Genomic DNA, 24693 nt, shown 5'->3' on the forward strand with positions numbered 1-24693 from the left:
AAAAAAAGGAACTTGGTACACTGCTGGGTAGAGGAGAGATGGCAACAATCAGTCAGTTGGAGGATCTGCAGACAACCAAGAAGACCGCACTACTACAAGACTGAAGAAGAAAGGTGTACTATTTGTTCCCAGACAGGAAGGAAATGGCAAAAGAATATGAAGATGAGTAAACTACTTTGGGGAAAGTGGTATGAAGCCTTGGGCCTTGGGCCAGTACAGCTTGAAGTGGAAGTGCCAGTAGCCCCAGAAGCAAGGAGCCTGGGGCCCAAACTAAGCAAGGAAAGCAATACCAATTCTATTACCATGGGCAAGGACATCAAGATAAATTTCCAGTGACAGATTCAAAATCTCCCGTAAGAATGTCTACAGTGTCTCTGTGAAAGAGAGGAGTGCTGTATCATTATAAAACCAACCAACAAAAAGTATTACAAGAAATTAAATTTCAGCCTTAACAGATACCACATACCTCTGGATGACTCCTCATTGATTTTTGTTCATACAACTGAACCATAATGATCTCTTAACAGAAGTCAAAGGAGGTTGTGGCGGCAGAGTCAGAATTATAGAAGGAGCTAAGAAAGATAAAGATGACCCACAGTAGTGGTGGGGAGGTGGGGACTGCAAGACATAGAAGCTGGCCCCTGAGCCCTGCACTGTCAGCATGGAGCATGCTTAAAACTTCAAGGATGGAGCCTTTCAAAAAAGGGTCTCCTCTCTTCTAAGAGCTATCCAGAGACTATAAGAACCTGCCTATAGGGCACTCTTAGCCCCTCTATCATGGCCTTCCCCCACTCCCCAGTAGTACCATTCTGAATTACAAACAACAAAAACCCCACACACAAATGTTACGTTGGGATTTCTGAAATTGTTTAGCTTTATATATGATAAGAGAGAATTATTATGCTTCTTCTAATTGTAAGTTAAAGCACAAGAAAACTAACTCCACTTTGTTCTACCCCAAAAACTCCATTTCTAAAGTAGAGTTTGAATACAGAATCTATTGTCTTCTAAAATCTCTATTTAAAGATGAGATAAAGTCTTTCAAAATTACTATGATTGTTTTCTTTAAGAAAAAAAAAAAAAAGTAGGCTACAGGGGCTGGGTTTGCAACTCAGTGGTAAACCACTTGCCTACCATGTGGGAGGCACTGGGTTCAAACCTCAACACCACATATAAATAAATAAAGGTATTGTGTCCATCTACAACTAAAAAATAAAAATTTTTTAAAAATAGGCTACCATTAATAAAACACTTCATGTGTATCTGTTTTCCATACATTCAATCATCTTAACTATTCCATAAAGTAAATTGAATGATTTTCATCTTAATTAACTGAAACTCAGAAAAATTAAGTAACTTGCCTAAGATCTCATAAACATGCAGGGATTTAAAGCCATGTGTTTCAGACTCCAAAGCACAACCTTTCACCATACCAAACTACCTTTAGTGAATCTTCTAAACAACTAAACCAAAAATATTAACCAATAAAGTAAGCAGAGAATCTATAGCTAGCCTAAGGTCATGGATTAACAACAATAGTAATGTCAGAAAAAAAAAAACTTTGAATTAAAAGTAATAGATTATTAGGCCCACTAACTCATCTGTCAGGGTTCTTTTTAAAAAATATTTTTTAATTGTTGATAGACCTTTATTTATTTTTATTTATTTATATGTGGTGCTGAGAATCAAACCAAGTGCCTTACACATGCCAGGCAAGTGTGCTACAGTCACTGAGCCATAGCCCCAGCCCCTATCAGGGTTCTTAAAGGGTCATATAATGCTTTTATTCAGAAATTTCTCAAAGCTACATCTACTTACTAACCAGTTCACGTTCAACAAAAACACTTGGGCTACAACAGGTTTAAAAAAGAAAAAAGAAAAGAATACTGCTCAAATATTTATTAGAAAAGTCACAAAGAACCAGGCAAGCGGCTATAATCCCAGCTACTCAGGAGGCTAAGCAGGAGGACCACAATTTGAGGACAGCCTGAGCAATTTAGCAAGACACCATCTCAAACTAAAAAATAAAAAGAGATGGGTATATGGCTAAGTGGTAGAGCACCCTTGGGTTCAATCCCCAATACTCCCCCCACCAAATCAGTCACAAGAAATAAAGTACCTGGCAATCAAGGCTAAGGACATTTTTTAAACTGTGTGTTTTTTTTTTTTGTTTGTTTGTTTTTGTTTTTTTTAGTTGTAGTTGGACAATACCTTTATTTTATTTATTTCTTGTTTTATGTGGTGCTAAGAATCGAACCCAGGGCCTCAAAAGTGCTAGGCGATGGGGCTGGGTTGTAGCTCAGTGGAAGAACGCTCACCTAGCACAGGCGAGGTTCAAACCCTGGGTTCGATCCTCAGTACCACATAAAAATAAATAAAAAAAAAATAAAGGCATTGTGTTCACCTACAACTAAAAATATATAAATTTTTTTTTTTTAAAAGTGCTAGGCGAACACTCTACCACTAAGCCACTAAATTAAATAGGCTTGATTTTTTTTTAGAGCAGTTTTAGGTTTACAGAACAATTTAGTGGAAAATACAGAAAGTTCTTATATGCCTCGTTTTCCTCCCCTACAGTTTCCCCTATTATTAATATCTTGTCTTGGTGTGGCACATTTGCTATAACTGATGAGGCAATATTGAAACATTATTATTAATCAAAGTTCACAAGCTTATATTAAGGTTCATTCATTTTTGTATTTTTTTTTACTATAACTTCTAAAACATTGTTTCACTGTGATATTTCCATACATGCATAGATCATGCTTTGAGCCTATCTACTCCCTGCTATCCTCTTTTTTCCTCCTCTTTCTCCCCCCTCTTTTTCCAGTCCCATTCCCCTTCCCTAACAGTCTCTTTTCTACTTTCAGATCATCTTTTTTTCTTTTCATTGTTCTAAATTTCCACAAGAGAGAAAACATGCAATATTTGTTTTTCTGTGTCTGCTTATTTCACTTAACATGAAAAATTAAATTTCAATCCAATTCCATTCATTTTCCTACAAATGACATTTCATTCTTCTTTATGGCTGAGTGATACTCCATTGTGTATATATACCATGCCATCTTTTTTTTTTTTTTTTTGAGAAAGAGAGAGACAGAATTTTTTAATATTTATTTTTTAGTTTTCAGTGGACATAACATCTTTTTATTTTATTTTTATTAGGCGCTGAGGATCATGCCAGGCAAGTGTGCTACCGCTTGAGCCACATCCCCAGCCCTCCATACCTTCTTTATCCATTCATCTGTCTGGGCATGTAGGCAATTTCATGTAATGAAAAAAATCTTAATGTTAAAAGAAGAAATGTTACTATGTATTTTATGTATCATAATAAATGGTAAGGTTAAGGCTAAAAGTCTTAACTTCTACTTAATAACCTAAATAGAAAATGAGCACTGAATAGTCCAAAGAAACATTCAATTTTAATAAGTTAAAAATAAAGAGTCTCAACCACCCTAAGCCACCAATTAATACCAATATGGGGAAGAGAGCATAATGATTAAGAGCAAAGACTACTGTGATATGAACCCACTACTCACAGTGTTATCTTGGCTGACATGTTTTATTTCTTGTAGCTTCATTTTTCTTATTTGTAAAATAATGATAGAAGTAGCTACATCACAGGGTTACTGATGATTAAGCAAGATAATACATTTAAAATTAAACTACAGTGGTACTGATGATTAAACACAATTATACCTCCAAAACTGCACTGCAGTGCCTAACCCACTGTAAATGCTTAACAAATATTAGTTATTAATACCACTAATATTACCACTACTACTACTATTAAGGTCCATTTGCCTAACTTCACATCTTTTACTTTGCACTCCATAAAAATACTACAGACTCCATTATAATTGTCTCAGGCCGGTAACCAGTAACTTGAGCATGTTTTAAGCACTGCACATACATTTATTCAATACTTATTAAGCCAAACTATGTGCCAGATTTTTTACTATACACTGGGGACACAAAAATAAGAGCTGATTTCCACTCATTAAGACGGGGGGGGGGGGGCTGAGGTTGTGGCTCAGTGATAGACCACTTGCCTAGCATGTGTGAGGCACTGGGTTAGATTCTTAGCACCACATATAAACAAATAAATGAATAAAGGTCCATCAATAACTAATAAATTTTTCAAAAAAAAAAGAAAAGACAGGGGGGTTGGGTTTGTGGCTCAGTGGTAGAATGCTCACCTCGCATATGCAAGGCCCTGGGTTCAAATCTCAGTGCCACTTAAAAATAAATAAATAAAATAAAGGTATGGGCTGGGGTTGTGGCTCAGTGGTAGAGTGCTCGCCTAGCATGCACGAGGCACTGTGTTCAATCCTCAGCACCACATAAATGTAAATTAAAGATATTGTGTCCACCTAAAAAAAAGAACTTAAAAATAAATAATTATTTTAAAAAGAAAAGACAGATAATCAAATAAATACAACAAAGTATTACAAATGCAACAAAAGATAGTTGTATACAAACAACAGGTATACCCAGAGGAGGGAATGGTTATTTCCAAATGTAATAGTAATGAAGGTAATAAAAGATGGACAGTAGGACAGTAGGACAGAGAAGTAAGACAACAGTAATAGCAGCAGTGTTAGGATAGTGGTTACAGCCAGGCATGGTGACACACACCAGTAATTCCAGCTACTTGGGAAGCTGAGGCAGCAAGATGAGTTGAGCCCACAAGTTTGAGACCAGCCTAAGCAACATAGTGAGACCCTCCCCTCAAAAAAATAAAATAAAACACGTTATAAACATGAGACCCTGATTCAAATCCTAGTTCCATCCTTACTAAACGTGTAACTGTGTATGCTACATAGTATCTTTAAGCTTCAGTTTCCTTATCTGTAAACTAGAATAGCCTCCTTTCCTCATATGGAAGTTGTAGGGTTTATTTTCAAATATATAGGTAGCTGGGTGTAGTGGCACACAACTGTAACCCCAGACACTCAAGAGGCTAAGGTAGCCAGGCACAGTGGTGCACACCTATAATCTTGGCAGCTCTCTAGGCTGAGTCAGGAGAATGCTTCAAAAACTTAGCCAGTCCCTAAGCAACTCTGTGAGATCCTGTCTCGAAAAATGCAAAAAAGAGCTGGGGATGTAGATCTTTGGGTAAGTAGCCCTGGGTTCAATCCCCAGTACCAAAACAAAACAAAACAAAATAAGAGCCTAAGGCAGGAAGATCACAATTACAAGGCCAATGTAGGCAACTTAGTAAGATCCTCTCTCAAAATTAAAAAAAAAAAAAAAAATTAAAAGGGCTTAAGGATATAGCTCAATTAGAAGAGAATTTATACATGAGTCCCTGGGTTCAACTCCCAGTACCATAAACAAACAAACAAACAAATGTAAGCATTTTGCTCAGAGGACAATGAGTGTTCAATATACAGCAGCTATTACTATGATTCTAAACGCCAAAGCAGTGGAGGCATATGTATAAGGCATATAACTTGTGATGGTAAGAGAACTACAGCAATTTGGTATGGCTGAAATATAAAAAAACAAAGTACAGGACACTGAGGTTAAAGCTGAAAAAATAGGTAAAAGCCAAATTCTAAGTAATCTTGTATGCTATACCAAGGAATTTGGATCCATTAACTAAACCATGGAAGGGATTTTAATCAAAGGAATGACATGAGTGAACTGGGATTAGAAAATTTAATCTGAAAGAAGGGTAGAGAAAGAACTAGAAGCTGTGCATGGTGGCATAGGCCTGTAATCCCAGCAACTCAAGAGGCTGAGGCAGGAGGATCACAAATTCAAAGCCAGACTCATAAGGCCCTAAGCAACTTAGTGAGACCCTGTCTCAAAAAAGAAAAAAAAAAAAACAGGCTGGGGATGTGATTCAGTGCTTAAGCACCCCTGGATTCAATCTCCAGTACCAAAAGAAAAAAGAAAAGAAAAAAAAAAAGAACTGGAAGAAAGAAATGGAGAGGTATAATCTTGGAAGTAGAGATAGCCAGGCATTACTGCAATAATATGAGTGAAAGATGATGGTTTGATTTATAGTAGAAACCGTGAAGATATAGAGAAAAGGACTACTTAAATTTTGTGATGTGATGAGAAGCAGCAGATGCAGGCTCTGAAGACTTTGACTAGAGTGACTAGCTTTAGGACCATGCTATTTACAAACATGCGGGGATGGGAGAGGAAGGGGAAATGAAGAATCCAGTTTTAAAATTGATAAGCCTGAGACATTTATGGAAAATACATACAATAGGTAGTTGGAAAGCCTCTTAAAAGCTAAAAGAAGGCAGAGGAAAGTTACATGGATAACTCAAAATTTAAAAATTCCTGACAAAGGGAACTGCAAATGTCAAAGGCCCTGCAAACAGGACATGCTTAGAGAATTTACAGAACATAATAAAGTAGCAGTTGTGGTTTTGGTTGAAATATAAGCACAAGACAATCTTATGTTGATAGACTATCTATGCTTTTATTTTAAATCCCTGCCCTTTTAAGCCTGCCACTTAAAGTCCATACATTGCCTAAAATAAGACACTTTTAACATCAACCTTTATAAAGATCATCCAACCAAACTGAATATGGTGGGATAGTCTGCCTGAAATCCCAGCTACTCAGAAAGCCAAGGCAGGATGATCCTGAGTTCCAGGTCAGCCTGGGCAACTTGGTGAGATCCTCATCTCAAAAAATAAAAACTTAAAAAAATAAAAATCAAAATCAAGGGCTGGGAATGTGGCTCAAGCGGTAGCGCGCTTGCCTGGCATGCACAGGGCACTAGGTTTGATCCTCAACACCACATAGAAATAAAAAATAAAGATATTGTGTCCACCTAAAAAGAAAAAAAAACTAAAAAATAAATATTTGAAAAAAAATCAAGTTGACAGAATCATCCTACTAATATGGGATATAATGATCCATATACTGAATTTGGTAACTTGGACTATCATAAAACCACGAAAAAAAAAAAAAGGTTTGTTTCGTTTTGGGGTAGTGGGGATTGAACCCAAGGCACATTCCCACTGAACAACATCTCCAGCCTTTTTTATTTATTTTGAGACAGGGTGTCTCATTAAGTTCTTGGGGCTTCACCAAGCTTCTGAGGCTGGCCTCAAATTTACCAGTTCTCGTGCCTCGGCCTCATAGGTCACTGGGATTACAGCAGTATGCCACTTCATCTGGTACCATGAGAAAATTAAATGAGATAATGCAATTAAAGTACACAATGCCTGGAACGCTCAAACTATAATTTAATATCTGAAAGGACAAACATAATTTAAATAATTAACCCTGTTTTTCACACATTCCTGAAAAGACTTATGTTAAGAAACACATTTTTTTCATCTTTATAATTCCAAATCTAGTATAGTGCTTTAATAAATAGTAGCTCTAGTTGGGCACAGTAGTACATACCTATAATCCACATAACTCTGGAGGCTGAGGCAGGAAGATTGCCAAGTTTGAAGCAACCTCAGCAATTCAGCAAGGACCTAAGCAACTCAGTGAGACCCTGTCTCAAAATAAAAAATAAAAAGGGCTGGGTATGTAGCTCAGTGGGAAAGCTCCCCTGGGTTCAATCCCCAGTATGAGAAGAAAAAAAAAGGAGAAGAAGAAGAAGAAGAAAAAAGAAATAGTAGGCCCAAATAAATAACTGTGAATGAGTAAATCCACTCTAAAATGCCAACCAGAATACTTAAACAGACTACCACAGACTCTTAACTCTCAAAGACACAATTCTATTGTGCAAGATGTAAGTTCATAAATAGGTCCCACCCCCAAACAAAACAGATTTTCTTCTGTAGAGAATGAGTGAATACAATTTCAACAAATTGTTAACAAGGAGATAACATACAATAGTAAGTACCTATAATACTGTGTTCTCTTATTCCTTCAAATCTATTGGGGGGATAGTAATAGGTCAAATTCATCAGTTTAGTCATAGCCTTAAATAATCAGAGCTTCAAACTAAAAAAAATATATAAACTTTTCTTTGTTAACCTATCAGTCAAGTACTAAGTAAAGAAGTACTAAAATATAGTACAGACTTCTGTTGTTCATCATAGAGTCAAAATAACTGGTAATGTAACATAATTAAGATCATTTGAGTAGTGACATTCAAGATTTATTTTTGTCATTTAATCCCACAAGTGATAAGAGTGACTTGGGTGCCAAGCAAATTTTATGTTACTTAAATATTGAATTTATACCTTGTAAACAGTTGTTAGAAGATACAAGATGCAAAAACTCTTAATTACTATGCTTTATATTTTATTCCATAAATCCCCTTATTATCCCGGAAAAAAAAAATTCTGTCCATATTTTTCTTGGAGACAATCATTCCACATTAGATGCACTCAGACTATAACTATCCAAAACAACCATCTCCTGCTCTTTTTATTTTATCTCCTTTCAAATAGCCATACCCAGGCTTAGCAGGGGCAGGCGGCAGGGGGGCAGAGGATGCACAAAAAAACTAAACACTGATAATGTAATAACTTGCTTTTCTGGCAGCTTGGCAAACCACAAGTTTAAATCACATGAATTTTCCCCATCCACTTTAGCATACACACAGAAGCAGAAATTTCATGAAATAGAATGTTACTGGTGGAGGGGAAGGAATCTTTTGAACGTGACCACAGATTCTCCAGTATTTTATTTGTTTGTTTTGGTGAGGGGGGGTTGTATCAGGGATTGAACTCAGGGGCAATGGACTACTGAGCCACATCCCAGCCCTATTTTGTATTTTATTTAGAGACAGGGTCTCACGGAGCTGCTTAGGGCCTCATTTTTGCCGAGGCTGGCTTTAAACTCACGATCCTCCTGCCTCAGCCTCCTGAGGGATTATAGGAATGTGCCACTACATCCAACTCTCAAGCATTTAAATACTATTACATCTCTTCTGAAGACCAGATCAAGAAAACATGAACATATTCAATAACCAGAATAACCAAAACAATCTTAAAAGAAAAAAAAACAAAGGATTGGCGTTCTGGCTCAGTGGTAGAGCGCTTGCCTAGCATGTGTGAGGCACTGGGTTCAAACCTCAGTACCACATAAAAATAAAGAAACAAAATAAAGGCATTGTGTCCATGTGCAAAAAAAAAAAAAAAAAAAAAAATCAAGAGGACTTAAGACTTCCATCTTCAAAACTACAGTTGTAGTGTGGAACTAGTATAAGATGACATATAGATCAATGGAATACAGCAGACAGTCCAAAAATTAACTCAGAATCAATTCATTTTTGACAAGGATACCAAGACAATTCACTGAGGAAAAAATTTTTTAAGTCTTTTCAGCAAATGGTGCTGGAATGACTGGATATCCACATTCAAAAGAAGTTGGACCTCTATCTCACAACTCACATAAAAATTAACTCAAAATAGATCAAAGACTAATATAGGAGCTAAAGATACAAAACTCAGAGGAGCACATTGCAGATGCTGTAAAAAAACCAACTTGGCAGTTCCTCAGAAAGTTAAATGTGAAGTTGCCCTATGACAGAGCAATTCCACTCCTAAGTACATATCCAAGGGAATTGAGAAGATATGCAAATGCTAAAACTAGTACTTGAAGGTTCATAACATTAATTATAACAGCCAAGCATGGAATTAACCCAAATATCATTAACTGATGAAAACAATATGGTATATCCACAAAATGAATAATTATTCCAATTTAGTACTGATATAAGTACAAACATTATGCTAAGTGAAAGAAAAGAGACACAAAACACCACACATTATACTATTCTGTTATTTTATTTTTTATATTTATTTATTTTTTTGGTACCAAGTATGGAACTCAGGAGCACTTAACCACTGAGCCACATCCCCAGCTCTTTTTTATATCTTTTTTAGTTGTTGATAGACCTTTATTTATTTATATGTGGTTCTGAGAATCAAACCCAGTGCCTCACACATACCAGTACGCTACTGCTGAGCCACAACCCCAGCCCATTCTTTTTTATATCTTATTTTGAGACTGTCTCACTGAGTTCCTTAGGGACTCACTAAATTGTTGAAGCTGGCTTTGATCCTGCTCCTCAGCCACTAGGATTACACCTGGCAACTGTTTGTATATAAGATTAGGCAAATCCATAAAGACAGAAAGACCGCATATTATATTATTCTGTTTATTTGCCTAGACTAGGCAATTCCACAGAGTAGTTAATGATTACCAGGGGCTAAAAAAAGAGGAGAATGAGAAATGTCTACTAATTTTGGAGTGATAAAAATATTTTAAGTAGATAGTGATGATGGCCACAAAACTTTATAAATATATTTAAAACCAATGCATTGCACACTATAGAATAAATTCTATGATATGTAAGACATTTCAATTTTTAAAACTGAGAAGTTGAGAACTATTTCAGACATTTGTTGTTGCACATTTTGATAAATGCACTGTGGTTATGTGAAAGAACATCTTTGATCTTAGGGGTATACACTGAAGTATTTAGGGGTATAGAGGCGTGGTATCTGCAACCTTCTTTCAAACAGTTTAGAAAATAATTTGCGAAAAGACAATAAGACAAAATGAACACAACTGATGAATCTTGGTAAAGGATATATGACAAAAGTTCCTTACACTATTCTTGCAACTTTCCAGTAAGTTTGAAACTTTATCAAAATATAAACAGAGAAAATATGAATGTATCCAATATAATTTGGACGACTGTCCCTCTTCATGTTTGTTCTTTGATAAAGAAAGTTTGTTTCACATTACTAAATTTAACAATTGTGCAATTTTTAAAAGAAGAAAAAGGTAGAGATGTAGCAGAAGAAAACATTTAAAGAAAAAACACAATTAGAGGCTAATAAGCACTGAAAAGTATAACACTTGTGGCTTGGGAAGCTGAGGCTAGAGGATTTTGAATTCAAAGCTACCCTCAGCAACTGGACAAGGTGCTAAGTTACTAGAGAGCCTGCTCTAAGTAAAACATAAAAAAGGGATAAGGATGTGGCTCAATGGTTAAGCACCCTGGGTTCAATCCCTGGTAACAAAAAAAAAAAAAAAAAGTATAAAACTGTATAATCAACTAACATGGGATTTTGTAAAATGCCAAAACCTTCTCAATCTACATCATTAAAGAAAACACTACATATTTATGGAGGTTTAATGTCATATTAGAATAGTTTTTCTAAAAGTAAAACATTTTTAATTATATAGGATTAAAAAATATTCTTTCTAGCATTTAATCAATATATGAAATAACCTGATCAACCACAAATTAGTCAATATAAGGAGAAAACATGAAAAATAAAGGAACATAACTCCAAAGTAATCATCGCATGTTATTTGGGTTCAATATCTACAGGGAGAACATCAGTAGAACTCCGAGTGTGTTTCTGTTATAAATGCTTTTTAATCCTTGTCAAGTTCAAGCCATTTAATTTGTTAATATCAATTGTGATGAAACACAGAAGATTTGTATTAAAAAATGTTCTCCTTGGGCTGGGGATGTGGCTCAAGAGGTAGCATGCTTGCCTAGCATACGTGCGGCCCAGGTTCGATCCTCAGCACCACATACAAACAAAGATGTTGTGTCCGCCCAAAACTAAAAAATAAATATTAAAAAAAAAACTCTTTCTCTCTCTCTCTCTAAAAAAAAAGTTCTCCTTTAAATTGATCTATGCAATACTTACTAAGTGCCAATGGCATTTTTTTTCAAAAGTACAAAGAACCATCATAAAATTCATATGGAATTTAAGAAAACCCTGAATAGCCAAAACAATCTTGAAAAAGAACAAGTTGAAGAACACTTCCTGGTTTCAAATTTTATTATAAAACTAAAGTAACCAAAAAATAGTGTGGTATCAGTTTAAAGACTAATATGCAGACCAATGGAATAGATCAGAGAGCCCAAAAATAAACCCTCCTATATATGGTCAACTGATTTACTAGAAATTAAATCCAGGGTGCTCTATTGCTGAGCTGCACCCGCAGCTCCCTCCCCCTTTTTTGAGACAGGGTCCCGTTAAGTTGTCCAGGCTGTCCTCACACTGGCCATCTTCTTGTCTCAGCCTCCAAAGTAGTCAGGATTACAGGTATATGCCTTCACATCCAGCTTTAGTTAACTGAGTTTTGAAAAAACTGCCACTACCATTTGTCTTCAACAAATGGCATTTGAAAAATTGGACATATATACACACACAAAAGCATGAAATTGGATCCCTACCTTATACATATAAAAAAATTAACTCAAAAGAATCAAAGGTATACATTTAAGAGCTAGAATTATAAAACTCTTAGAAGAAAACATCAGAGAAGATCTTCATAATGGATTTGGCAATGACTTCCTTGATGTGATACCAAAAGCACAAATATCGATAACAAAAAATAGACAAATTAGACTTCACTAAAATTAAAACTTTTGTTCATGAAAGGGTACATCCTCAGAGTAAAAAGACAACCCATAGAATGAGAGCAAATATTTGCAAATCATGTATCTAGCAAGAAGTTAATATGCAGGATATAGTTAAGATGCAGAATACTAGGGCTGGGGTTGTTGCTCAGTAGTAGAGCGCTCGCCTAGCATGCACGAGGCACTGGATTCAATCCTCAGCATCACATAAATGTAAAATAAGGATATTGTGTCCACCTAAAACTAAAAAAATAAATAAATATTTTTTAAAAAGATGCAGAATATTTAAGGAATTCCTACAACTAAACAATGAAACAACCCGATTTAAAAATGTGCAAAGGCGGGGCAGGAAAGAATAGAATTTCATTGAATTAGACAAAGGGGAATGAAGGGAAGGGATAGAAGACAGGGACAGAAGAGACAGTAGAATGAATTGGAAATAACTTTCCTATGGTCACATATGAATACACGACCAGTGTAACTCCACATCATGTACAACCACAAGAATGGGAAGTTATACTCCATGTATATATGTTAAAATATACTCTACTGTCATGTACATCTAAAAATAATTTAAAAATTAATTTTTTAAACTGCAGAAGACTTGAGTGGACATTTCTCCAAAGACAGATAAATGGCCAATAAAAGCACACAAAGATACTTAACACTACAAATCATGAGAAATGCAAATCAAAACCATAATAAGATACCACGTCCTACCCATTAGGACGGCTATTACCAAAACAACAAAAAACAGAAAAATAAGTGTTGGCTAAAATGTAAAGAAATTGGAATCCCTGAGCACTGCTGGTAGGAATGTAAAATAGTATAGCTGCTATGGAAGACAATATGGCAGTTCCTCAAAAAAATGAAAAATAGAATTATCATTCAATCCAACAATTCCACTTCTGGTTATATAATAAAAAGAATGAAATGCAAAGTCTGAAAAAAAAAAAAATATTTATAGACCTATTCATAGCAGTATTATTTACAATAGCCAAAAGGTAGAAGCCATCCTAGTATTCATCAACAAATAAAATATTTATACACACAACAGAATATTATTTTTTTATTTAGCTTAAAAATGGAATAAAATTCTGATACATGCTACTTCTGGATGAACTTTGAAGATATTATGCTAAGTCAATAAAGCCAGTCACAGGATAAATACTGCATGATTCCAATCATATGAGGTAAATAAGATAGTCAAAGAGTCAAATCCAGCAAGACAAAAATGATGATTGCCAGGAGCTGGCAGGTGGGGAAAATGGGAGATTATTATTTAATGGGTATTGAATCTTAAGTTTGGGAAGTTGAATAAGGTCTGGAGTTGCTGGCTGCTGGTAATATCACACAATAATGTCATCATATTTAATGCCAATGAACTATACTCTTAAAAGTGGTTAAAATGATGTGTGTGTGTTCATATGTGGTATATATATACTATATAGTATATATGGTATACATATATACTATATATGTATAGATATATACATACACCATTATATATGTATATGTACAAATATATACACCCCATAGATATATATTTAAATATAGATACATATATATGTATGTATATGTATATGTATTTTTTAAGCACAATTTAAAAACAAAAAGGTAAAATAGTAAAAGCGGGGGTTGTAGCTCAGTATTAGAGCGCTTGCCTCACCCATGGGAGTCACTGGGTCCAATCAGCACAACATAAAAATAAAGGTATTGTGTCCATCTATAACTAAACACATTTTTTAAGATAAAATGGTAAATTTTTATATTATGGCTATTTTATCATAATTTAAAAATACAAACTTTATTCTCAGTCCAACTGTTCTCATTACAAACTATTAAACACATCAAATGCACCTTGGCAACTTCATAAACTACTCTATTGTTCAAATTTTTGGTCCTAAAGGATCATCCCTAGTGTATCCTTGCCTTTCTCTTTTCAAAATTGTGTACTAATGAAAGTGAATCAAATCATTAGAATATAGTGGGATGTCTACATTTTAAAAAGCACCCTTTCTACTATTGAAAACAACATCTATTCAGTAAGGGGGTAACTGTGAGCACAGATCATGTGCATAGCAGGGACAAGAGCAAAATGTACTCTTTGACAAACAGTTGCCAAATTCAGTTCAGCAAATAAAAAGAAACTTATATACAATGTTTCAATTCTTTCTGGTTTAGGTAAATGTGGCAGTGATAAAATCCAGTCAATCAGTTGCCTTAAGGCAATGGATCTTCATTTATAGGAATCAAGAGCTGTTGTTAATTAGTAACAGAATAGCACACATATTTTAATTTTTACAAAATAATTAAAATATAACAATATTGTAAAGCCAATGTTTCTAAGATGCAAAGCTGGGCATGTCTTTATATTATCAATGGTTTTAATTATTTCTTAATCCTTTTAAAATTAATAATGAAAGCCAGCACTTTTCAAGTAATTTCATTCCAAAATTACTTCCTTCTAATACTCAATGGTACTCAAAGGCACACCTCCCTAATAAACTCATCTATATAAAACTTTTCAAACTTGGTGTGGAGGCACACACCTGTAATCCCAGCTGCACCGAAGGCTGAGGCAGGAGGATTGCAAGTTTGAGGACAGCCTTAACAACTTAGCAAGACCCTGTCTCAAAATAAAAAAATAAAATAAAAAGATCTGTAGCATAGTGTCAGAGTGACCCTGGGTTCAAACCCCAGTATCACCAAAAAACAAAACTAAAAAACTTTTCCAACAAAGCCAACTATGGATTATAATGCTAGTTTAAGATAGCCATTGCTTGAGCAATTAAATTCATTGGTACAATGCATCAGAAGAAATGGCAAGACAATCTAGCAGATAAAATAACTAGAATGGGAATCAGATTACCTCTCTTTTCTAGTCCTGCTACACCTTAAGCTGTGTAATGATCCTAGACAAATCACTCAGCCCAATGATTACTGTTTTTGAGGCTTTACCCAGATCCTGATGTGAAGTTTCCAACTTGGAACCTAGGACCTCTTGCATACTAGAGAAGTTCTCTATCACTGAGCTACACTCCCAGACCAAGTATGGGTACTTTTAAAATTCATTTTGTAGAACTGGAAGTATACAATGGTGAGCATTTGCCTAGAATGCGCCCAGGCCCTGGGTTGACCCCCAAGCACTGCAAAAAATAAACATCATATAAAATTTTCCATCTTCAAAATGCATTTTGCAAAAGTAGGAAGGACATTATCTCAAAATAGGAAAAAATCATTTTATGATAAATTTACTATATTGGCTTTATTTTCTTCATGTCACTTTGGAGCTAAAAATTTATACAGGTTGAGCACTCACCTAGCATGCATGAGGCACTGGATTTGATCCTCAGCACCACATAAAGTAAAATAAAGACACTGTATCCACCAATAACTAAAAAGTAAATATTAAAAAATATATATATACAAGGACTTAGCAATAATTTATTACAGAAACAGCATTTGGTAATCAAACCTTACCTATTTCTTTGTGAAGAAGCAAAAAGAAAAGCATGGGCTCTGAATGCAGTACTGGATTCTAATCCTACCTTTATCACTCACTAGCTGGGTAACATTTTTTTTTTAACATTTATTTTTTTTTTTTTTTAGTTGTAGTTGGACACAATACCTTTATTTATTTTTATGTGGTGCTGAGGATTGAACCCAGGGCCTCACACATGCTAGGCAAGTGCTCTATCACTGAGCCACAACCCAGCCCCCAATACTTTGTTAATTTTTGATTCATTATTTCATTTCTCTGAGCCTACCTTTATTCAGCTATGTAGATGATACCTCAAAGGAGTGTTAAAACAAGCAAAAATGAGCTGGGGTTGTGGCTCAGTGGTAGAGTGCTCACCTAGCATGTGTGAGGCCCTGGGTTCAATCCTCAGCACCACAAGTAAATAAATAAAATAAAGGTATTGTGTCCACCTACAACTAAGATATATAATTAGAAAAAAAAGCAAAATACCAAAGTATCTAGTACAAAACTATTAATAATAAGCACTCAATAAATTCTAGCAGTTATCTAAAATGAGATGAGAGGATTATCACCAAGATTCCATGACTCTACAGATAAGCAAAAGGAGAGGGAAATATGATCAACAAGATCCAAAAAGAAAGACATACTAAATCAGTTCAATTATATTTCTTACAACTCTGGTTCTAAGAGAAGGTAAATAGCTAGACATGGTGGCACACACCTGTAATCCCAGCAGTTTGACAGCTGAGGCAGAAGAATTGGGAGTTCAAAGCCAGCCTCAGCAACTTAGTGAGGTTGTAAGCAACTTGACAAGACCCTGTCTCAAAACAAAACATAAAAGGACTGGGGATGTGGCTCAATGGTTAAGCGCCCCTAGTTTCAATCCATGGTTAAAAAATAAAAGGTAGGCAGGGCATTTATTTTCTCTTCATTTGCCAACTCCAGGTCAACACTTCAATACTTTTAAAAACTGCCTTTTCTTTAAAGAAATATTATCTTACCTATCAATGAATCAGAAATACCAGATTGATTTGCAGAGGTCATCTAGTCCATCATCACTCTACTACCACTACTACCAGACAGGCTCAAAAGAGAATATGCTCGAGCTGGGATATAGTTCATTTGGTAAAATGCTTGCCTTACATGTATAAGGTCCTGGGTTCAATCCCCAGCACGACAAAAAAAAAAAGAGAGAGAGAGAGAGAATGTGCTTAGGGTTGGGGTTGCTCAGTGGTAGGGCACTTACCTAGCATGTGTGAAGCACTGGGTTCTGATTCTCAGCACAACATAAGTAAAGATCCATTGACAACTAAAAAATATATATTTTAAAAAAGAGAATTGCTTAAACTCATCTCTGTGCTGGAGGCATAATATGATTTATCACTTAAAAACTTTTTTTCTTTTTTGAAGTGAGTGTTAGGGATAGAATCTAGGGCCTCTCACATACTAGGCAACAGCTCTATCACGGAGTCACACCCCCAACCTTTTTTTTTAGTTTAAATCGCTCTCAAATTTGTCATTTAAAAAAAAATCTCACATGGGGGCTGAAGCTGCAGCTCAGTGGCAGAGGACTTGCCTATCACGTATGAGGCACTGGGTTCGATCCTTAGCACAATATAAAAATGAAACAAAAGCATGCTGTCCATCTACAAACATAATTTTTTTTAAATCTCATGAATAATGTGTTACCTTTTATGTGACAACAGGAAAAATAAAAATATATACTTGTGGGGCTGGGAGTGTAGCACAGCAGTAGATACCTTCCTTGCCTAGCGCGTCTGAGGACTTGGGCTCAGTCCCCAGAATCACAAAATAAAACTGTATTTTCATTAAAAAATTCTAAAAGAATATATGACTGGAGTATAGAGTGCAGGATAGGTGGGAGTAGGGGTGGAACCAAGACTTCACTTATCTGCCCTTATATTACTTTTGATTATGAGCTGTATGACTGTAACCACCTATTCAAAATGTACTCAATAAAAATAAAACAAAAAACCTGACACTCCAAATTTCACAGTAAGGTTTTCCTCCACCCATACTACTCAACTCCACATTGACCCATTATTCCTAATTCATATAACCAGAATCATAAACTCATCAGTTTATACTAAAGCCTTAAGGCTTTACAGAATGAAGCTTGTGCAAAGCTGATATTCTTGCATTATATAACAAATTGTTACAGTAACAACATGTAACTTTTTATTCAGTAAGTATTTTCAATGTCTTCAAAATTTGCCTACTAAAATTTCAAAATCCTATTTCCTGATAATGTATTTCTAGTGATGATACTTTGTGGAATAAACCCTTTCCACCTTAACAAACTTCATAAAAGTTTTTTTTTTTTTTAAGTTCATTTTCATGGAAAATAACTGAACTTGAAAATAATATATCTTAAGTCATGATTACCCAAAATGATAATTAAAAAAAAATTTTTAGTTATAGATGGACACAATGTCTTTATTTTATTTATTTATTTATTTTTATATGGTACTGAGGATTGAGCCCAGTGCCTCACACATGCTAGGAAAGCGCTCCATCATTGAGCTACAACCCCAGCCCCCAAAATGATAAATTTGCCATGGAAGATTTACAGCAGTACATGCTAATTTCACTGGAAACTTTTTTTTTTTTTAAGGGAGAGGGAGAGGGAGAGGGAGGGAGAGGGAGAGAGAGAGAGAGAGAGAGAGAGAGAATTTTAATATTTATTTTTTAATTTTCGGCAGACACAACATCTTTGTTTGTATGTGGTGCTGAGGATGGAACCCAGGCCGCACTCATGCTAGGCAAGCGCGCTACCACTTGAGCCACATCCCCAGCTCCTCACTGGAAACTTTTCAGTACCTTCTTTCTATTTCTCCCTTGTTCAGATTATGAGTATAAGCTCTGAGATGCTATTAAAAACAGTGACTCATCTTGTTTACCTAAAGTTTGAATATAGAATATACAGGACAAAATTGCCATCCCTGCCAAAAATGGCCTCTAAACTAATGGTTCTCAACAAGGGTGATTTTGCTCTCAGGAGACACGGCAATGTTTAAAGAATTTTGGGCTATCACAATTAGGTGGGTTTTACTGGCATCTAGTGGATAGAGGCCAGAAATGGTACAAAAGCATAGGAAACCCCCTCAAAACAAAGAATTATCTGGCCCAAAATGTCAATATGTTGCTGTTGAGAAATTCTGCTCTACATTATAGATTTTAAGTAACTCTAAAGGAAATGAAAAAAAAAATAATAATAATAATAATAATAAAAAATAAAAATAAAAAAATAAATAAATAAAGGAAATGACCCAGATGACTTACTACTGGAGAAAAATCAGGATGGGATTTCTATGCTAGCCTGTTGTGTGTTGTTATTGTTGTTGTTTGTGGTGCTAGGGATTGAACTCAGGGCCTTGTGGTAAATTGTCAGAGAAAAATAAAAATCTCTATAAGGTTTGTCCTATAATTTTAGAGATGTACTCAATTTCTGGTACATGCCTCAAGAAAAAAAAATTCCTCTGCCACACCCTTCCACCATGGTGCTCTGCCTCGCCTTGGGCCCAGAGCTACAGAGCTGGCCATCTATGGATTGAGACTGCTGAAACCTTGAGTGTCAGCTTAACTTTTCCTCTTCAAAAAAAAAAAAAAAGAAAAGAGGAAATTTCAATGAAGTATAAAGCTATCTTTTCTAATTTATGTTTAAGTGAAGGTAGAAACTGGAAGCAGTGGCACATGTCTGTAATCCTAGAGATTCAGGAGGCTAAAGAAGATAAACTGCAAGTTTAAAGCCAGTCTCAGCAACTTCACAAGACCCTGCCTCAAAACTGAAAAAAATTAAAAGGGCTGGGGATGTAGCTTAATGATAAAATGCCATTAGGCATACACCCAGTACTCCCCCCAAAAGTGAATGTATATAAACACACACACACAAATAGGCCTAGAAAATTTATTGAAAGAAAAATTTTAATATTAGTTGTCTTAATGAGAGAGTTAAAGAGTTGATGGGGAGGCAAGGACTTTTACTTTCCATGTTATATCTACTATATATACACTGAACTTTTCACCAGACTGTATTAATTTTATAATAATTTTAAAAGGAGATTTCATACTTATATATATACAGCATATGCATACATTCTTATGACAGAAAAACAAAAATTATAAACCTCACCAAGTTTGTTCTTTAGGAACTTTCTATTTTTCTTTCAACTTGCTTAAAAAATATAAAGATTATGATTCTGAAAGTAACAGAAACTGTTTTTCTTTTATTTTTATTATTTTTTAGTGCCAGAAAAATATGGAACACTTCCCAAATTTGTGTGTCATCCTTGCACAGGGCCAATACTCATATCTTCTCTGTACCATTCCAAATAAAAGCTGGTTTTTAAAAAAAATTTTAACCCAACATCTACTATTAATCATTGGTATATTTCAATAAGACTCTTCTATTCAAGGCCTTAGCTAAAGAATACACTCAATATAGGGCCTGGGGTTGTGGTTCAGTGGTAAAGCATGTGTGAGGCACTGGGTTCAATTCTCAGCACTACATAAAAATAAACGAAGGTATTGTGCCCATCTACAACTAAAAAAAATTTAAAAAAAAAAAAAAACATTCAATAGGCCTAAAGAAATACAAAAGAGATATTTACCCCAGTGTTTAAAAAAAAAAAAAAAAAAGGCTAGTCAGGCATGGTGTCATATACCTCTACTCTCAGCAGCTTGGGAGGCTGAGACAGGAAAATCACAAATTCAAAGCCAGCTTCAGCAACTTAGTGAAGCCCTAAGCAACTCATGGTGACTCTATCTCTAAATAAAATATAAAAATGGGCTGGGGATGTGGTTCAGGGGTTAAGCACCCCTGGGTTCAATTCCCAGTACCAAAAAAAAAAGGAGGGGAGGGTGGTTACAAATGATGGCACTCCCTAAGATAGCACAAATCTAATATTTATTAAAAGAAATTACTAATAGACCAAAGTCCCTTCCTCAAACTAACTAAAAGGTCTTTTGACTTGCCCAATGAGGGAAAGCAGCTTGTTTGTTTGTTTCCAGCTCTTGGCGCTAATAATAGAGAAAAAGAGATCCTTAGAATATCTAGGCCTCTGTACACAAAAGGTATAGTACTTCAACAAATTTTTATTCACTTCTTACCATGTCCTGCCCTATTAAACCACACACAATTCATTATCTTTTAGGAAGTCTAGGAACATAGTTCTAAAATATTTAGAAAGATGAAAATGAGGATTTTGGTATTTTTCATCAAATGCCAGTTAGGGAGTATTTTTTTGAAGAACATTATTTATGATCTCTTCATACTGGAAATTCAAAAGCAATAATATGGAAGAAAACAGCTCATCTGGGGCTGGGGCTGGGGCTGTAGCTGGGTAGCAGAGCACTTGCCTAGCATGTGTGAGGCACTAGGTTCAATCCTTAGCACCACATAAAAATGAAACAAAGCATGCTGTCCATCTATAACTACAAAAATAATAATTTCACTCACAAAAGCATAGACTAGGGCTGGGGATATGGCTCAAGTCGTAGCACGCTCACCTGGCATGCATGAGGCACTGGGTTCGATCCCCAGCACTACATAAAAGTAAAATAAAGATACTGTGTCCGCCTAAAGCTAAAAAATAAATATTAAAAAAAAAAGCATAGACTATATCCGACCACACTAAATAACAGAGACAAGGTAATTCCGGAATGTCTTCTCCAGATGACTTGAGGGAATATAGGGCAAAGAAACAAAATATTTTTTTTTCCCTTTGCAGAAACAAAATATTTTTTCTTCACAGATTAAGAATCTACACATACACTGAACATCACCTTAGATCAGGCTAACGTCTATGGAGTATCCTAATGAGTTCTACATATACACTTACTATCTAAGTCCTTTTGTGGCACAAAAAATATAAATAAACAGGAGAATAAGTTGTTCTTCTACTAATGGGTAGGAATCACAGACAGGTGACCTCTACAATAAACTTCAAAAAACACAAAAGGTGTGGATTGTGCTCACAGCTTTAACCACATGGTATGGTGACTCCATACAAAATTATATAGAGTGGAAGAGAGAGAGATTTATGACTTTGGAGACTCACTAGCAGTCTACCTCTGAAGAAATTTAAATACTACTTATATAAAAGCAAATGAGTGATCTTTCATCTTACCCATGACAATCATGTAAATATGGTCCAGAAAAATCAAGGAAACTCTCTTTCGATCATTTAGGTCAAAGTGAACCTTTCAGATTCTCCCTTTAAGTTTTAAAGAAAAATAAACTCTATAGAGCCCCCACCTCATTTGCCTAGTTTCACTAAAAGGATAAAAGCCTTCTACAAGCCCAAAAACGGGTACTCCAGAGACTCTCCCCGATAACTGCCTATTCAAATAAAATCCTTTTTCACCTTGCCTTAAAAGTTATTCCTCTTATATTGGGATACAGACATTCTAGAGACTATTCCCTTTATAATCTGCATTTTTTTTTCCCCAAAGCAAATGTTAGAGTCAGGTTATACTAAGATTTTTAATCTAAAGAAAGCCCTATTCAAATTTAGGATGATAAGACAGTGCACTAATTGTATTCTGCAACCCACAGTTTCTCCTTATTCCTCTCAAATGCAAGAGCAAGGATCATTAGTACACATAGGGAAATTCCTGTACTTTAACACCAAGACCAGAGGTTAAAATAATTGGTCACAAGGGATAAACCTACCTTAGAACAGTAATAGAAGAAACACTCTGAGCACTATAAACAATGGTCATCACAGGACAGTACTATATCAAGTCATTGTCAATAGAAAACTCTGCGTATGTGTTTGTGTGTATATGCGCACACACGCGTGTGTTGTTTTCCCTGGAGTGTGTGGTATGTGTGTGTTGTTTTCCCTAGAGCCCAGAAGATGATACCTACAATCCTAGATTGCTTAGACCTAAAAATGCGTACACGTAAGAGTTAAAAGAAGTGAAAGAATTGATCACTTATTTCCCTTACTGCAAAAGAAAAGGTGTCCGTAGGGTGCCTCACCTTCTCCCAGCCTAAAAAATCTCAAGAGTTCAGCTATCCAGCTATTCCGAAGCTCAGAGATGCACTGGAACTTCCTTTTCCTGTCTAACTTCACAAAACGTCCCAGGAGCAAGAGTCACGTGATTTTTCGGGGTTAAAAGCTGAGAGTTACTTAATACCTATCTCAAACTAGAGAAAGAAAATAAGAGCTCCACTTAAAATACGCAGGCAAGGCATACGTAAGGTAGGAGGTAAATAAATGTACACCTCAACTTTGAGAGGCCAACAACAGAAATGCTCTTTGGGCTAGTTAGCTGTATCCCTCAGTACCAAGGGCAGGGACTCTGGCAAGACCCCGCCCTCCCCCATCTCCAAAGCGGGGTGGGCGGGAGGTAGCCTGAGGAGCCCTTGTTCCCGCGCGAAGCTCAGAGACCAAAGGACTCCCTATTGTGGGTTTACGGACGCTGACGGGAACCCGTGCCGCTCCAGCCACGAGCTGAAGAGTAAGCCGAAAGCTCCCGAGGCCCGCATGGCTGCTACCGCCGCCAGGGAACAGACCGCTGTCAGAGAACGGCTGCACCCGGGAAACCGGAGGGTGGCCCCAAAGAGAATTCATGCCTCACGCTGTGTGGGAGGCGGGGGTCCTGGAGCCGTACCTCAGACACTTCGTCCTCATCGCTGCCAGAGGCACCACCTCCACCTCCGGTCCTCAGCACGGCAGCCGCCAACTTGAAATCCAGCGCCGCGTCCCCTCCGCCCGCAGCGCTGCCGCCGCCACCGACTCCCGGCGCGGGCCCGGCCTCCCCAAAGAGCCTCACGGTGCGGATCCCCAGTCCGACCCCTCCCGGCGGAGGCGGCTCCGAGGCCCCGGCTGGGGCGGATCGCGGAGCCACAGAGTCCAGGTCCTCCTCAAAGGAGGTGCCGCCGCCTCCGCCGTCGGTCAGCATGGTTCGCACGCGGAGCCGGAGACGCTGCCGAGTCACTCGCGGCCACCGCCGCCGCTGATCCCGGGAAGGAGAGGAGCAGCAGGAGGAAGAAGAGTCTCCTTCCCCCCCGTCCCAGCAGCGCCACTAACTTCTCACTGCCTAACCTGCTGCCTCCCGCCCCCTCAACCCGCCACTGGCTGCAGCTCTCCGGCGGCTGCAGATCATTGGCCAAGGTGACCTGTCGCTCAGGCTCTCCGTCACGCGCTGCTCGCTGGCTCGCGGCCCTCAAGCTGCGTTGACCCGCGCAGGCCTAGGCGGTTGCGAACACCCGCCTCTCACTCCTCACGAGCCGACTTCCGGTCCTTTTCTGTGTCTATTGGCCAGCCTCTCTGACTGTAGCGTCACGACCTTAAAGTGGATTAGTTAGCCTTGTGGTCAGTCATAGTGACCCCTAACAATGGGAAACTCCATTGGCGCCATAAAGTGTCGGTCACTTTGTCACAGGACGTCGCGTGGTACAATTGGCCGGTGAGGGTACTATTCATCCCGCCTCCATCTGAGGTGACGGGAAAGGGCTGGGGAATTTCCACTTCTGAATAAAATGAGGGCTTGAAGTGACGACTCGCAAGAATTAATAAAATTTGGAGTAGACCTAACCCTGCGCTTGGTGAAGCTCGAATGCCAAGGATGCAAGAGGCGCAGAGGTAACGCAGCTTCCACCTGTCGCTCTCCGCCGGGTGCCGAGACTATGGCCGGAAAGTAGCTGCACCGGGATTGGAGGAAAGAAGGAATCGTTCTCATCGAGACCCCACCTTCCTGCCAATGCCTGGTTGGAGGACCGCAGCGTCAGTCACTCTGGGACAGGTGAGGCTGCCTAACCCTTCAGCCTCTGCCTCTGCCCCTGCCTCTCTGCCTCTTTGGGCGGGAGCGGGAGGCAGAGAGCGGATAGGGAAGGGGAGAGGGGCTG

At 37.2% G+C, this 24693-nt stretch overlaps 1 protein-coding gene and 1 non-coding gene across 7 annotated transcripts in view; both read right to left on the reverse strand.

Moving 5' to 3' along the window:
- Ankhd1 (ankyrin repeat and KH domain containing 1) overlaps positions 1–23892 on the reverse strand; it is a 126671-nt gene extending 102779 nt beyond the window's left edge. For all 6 annotated transcript variants that reach the window (XM_046460029.2, XM_046460028.2, XM_046460027.2 and 3 more), the window contains exon 1: positions 23457–23892. In XM_046460029.2, the coding sequence (XP_046315985.1) occupies positions 23457–23747 (291 nt within the window). In that variant the 5' untranslated portion in view covers positions 23748–23892. The remainder of the gene's footprint in view (positions 1–23456) is intronic.
- LOC124103788 (U6 spliceosomal RNA) lies at positions 20089–20191 on the reverse strand. Its single transcript, XR_006855273.1, has one exon. It is a non-coding gene; the product is annotated as a U6 spliceosomal RNA (small nuclear RNA).
- Positions 23893–24693: the final 801 nt, after the last annotated feature.

The sequence above is a fragment of the Marmota monax genome, unplaced genomic scaffold, assembly GCF_021218885.2.
Source record: "Marmota monax isolate L192 unplaced genomic scaffold, Marmota_monax_Labrador192_F-V1.1 WCK01_AAM20220418_F8-fsc00006, whole genome shotgun sequence".
In the NCBI taxonomy this organism is placed as follows: domain Eukaryota; kingdom Metazoa; phylum Chordata; class Mammalia; order Rodentia; family Sciuridae; genus Marmota; species Marmota monax.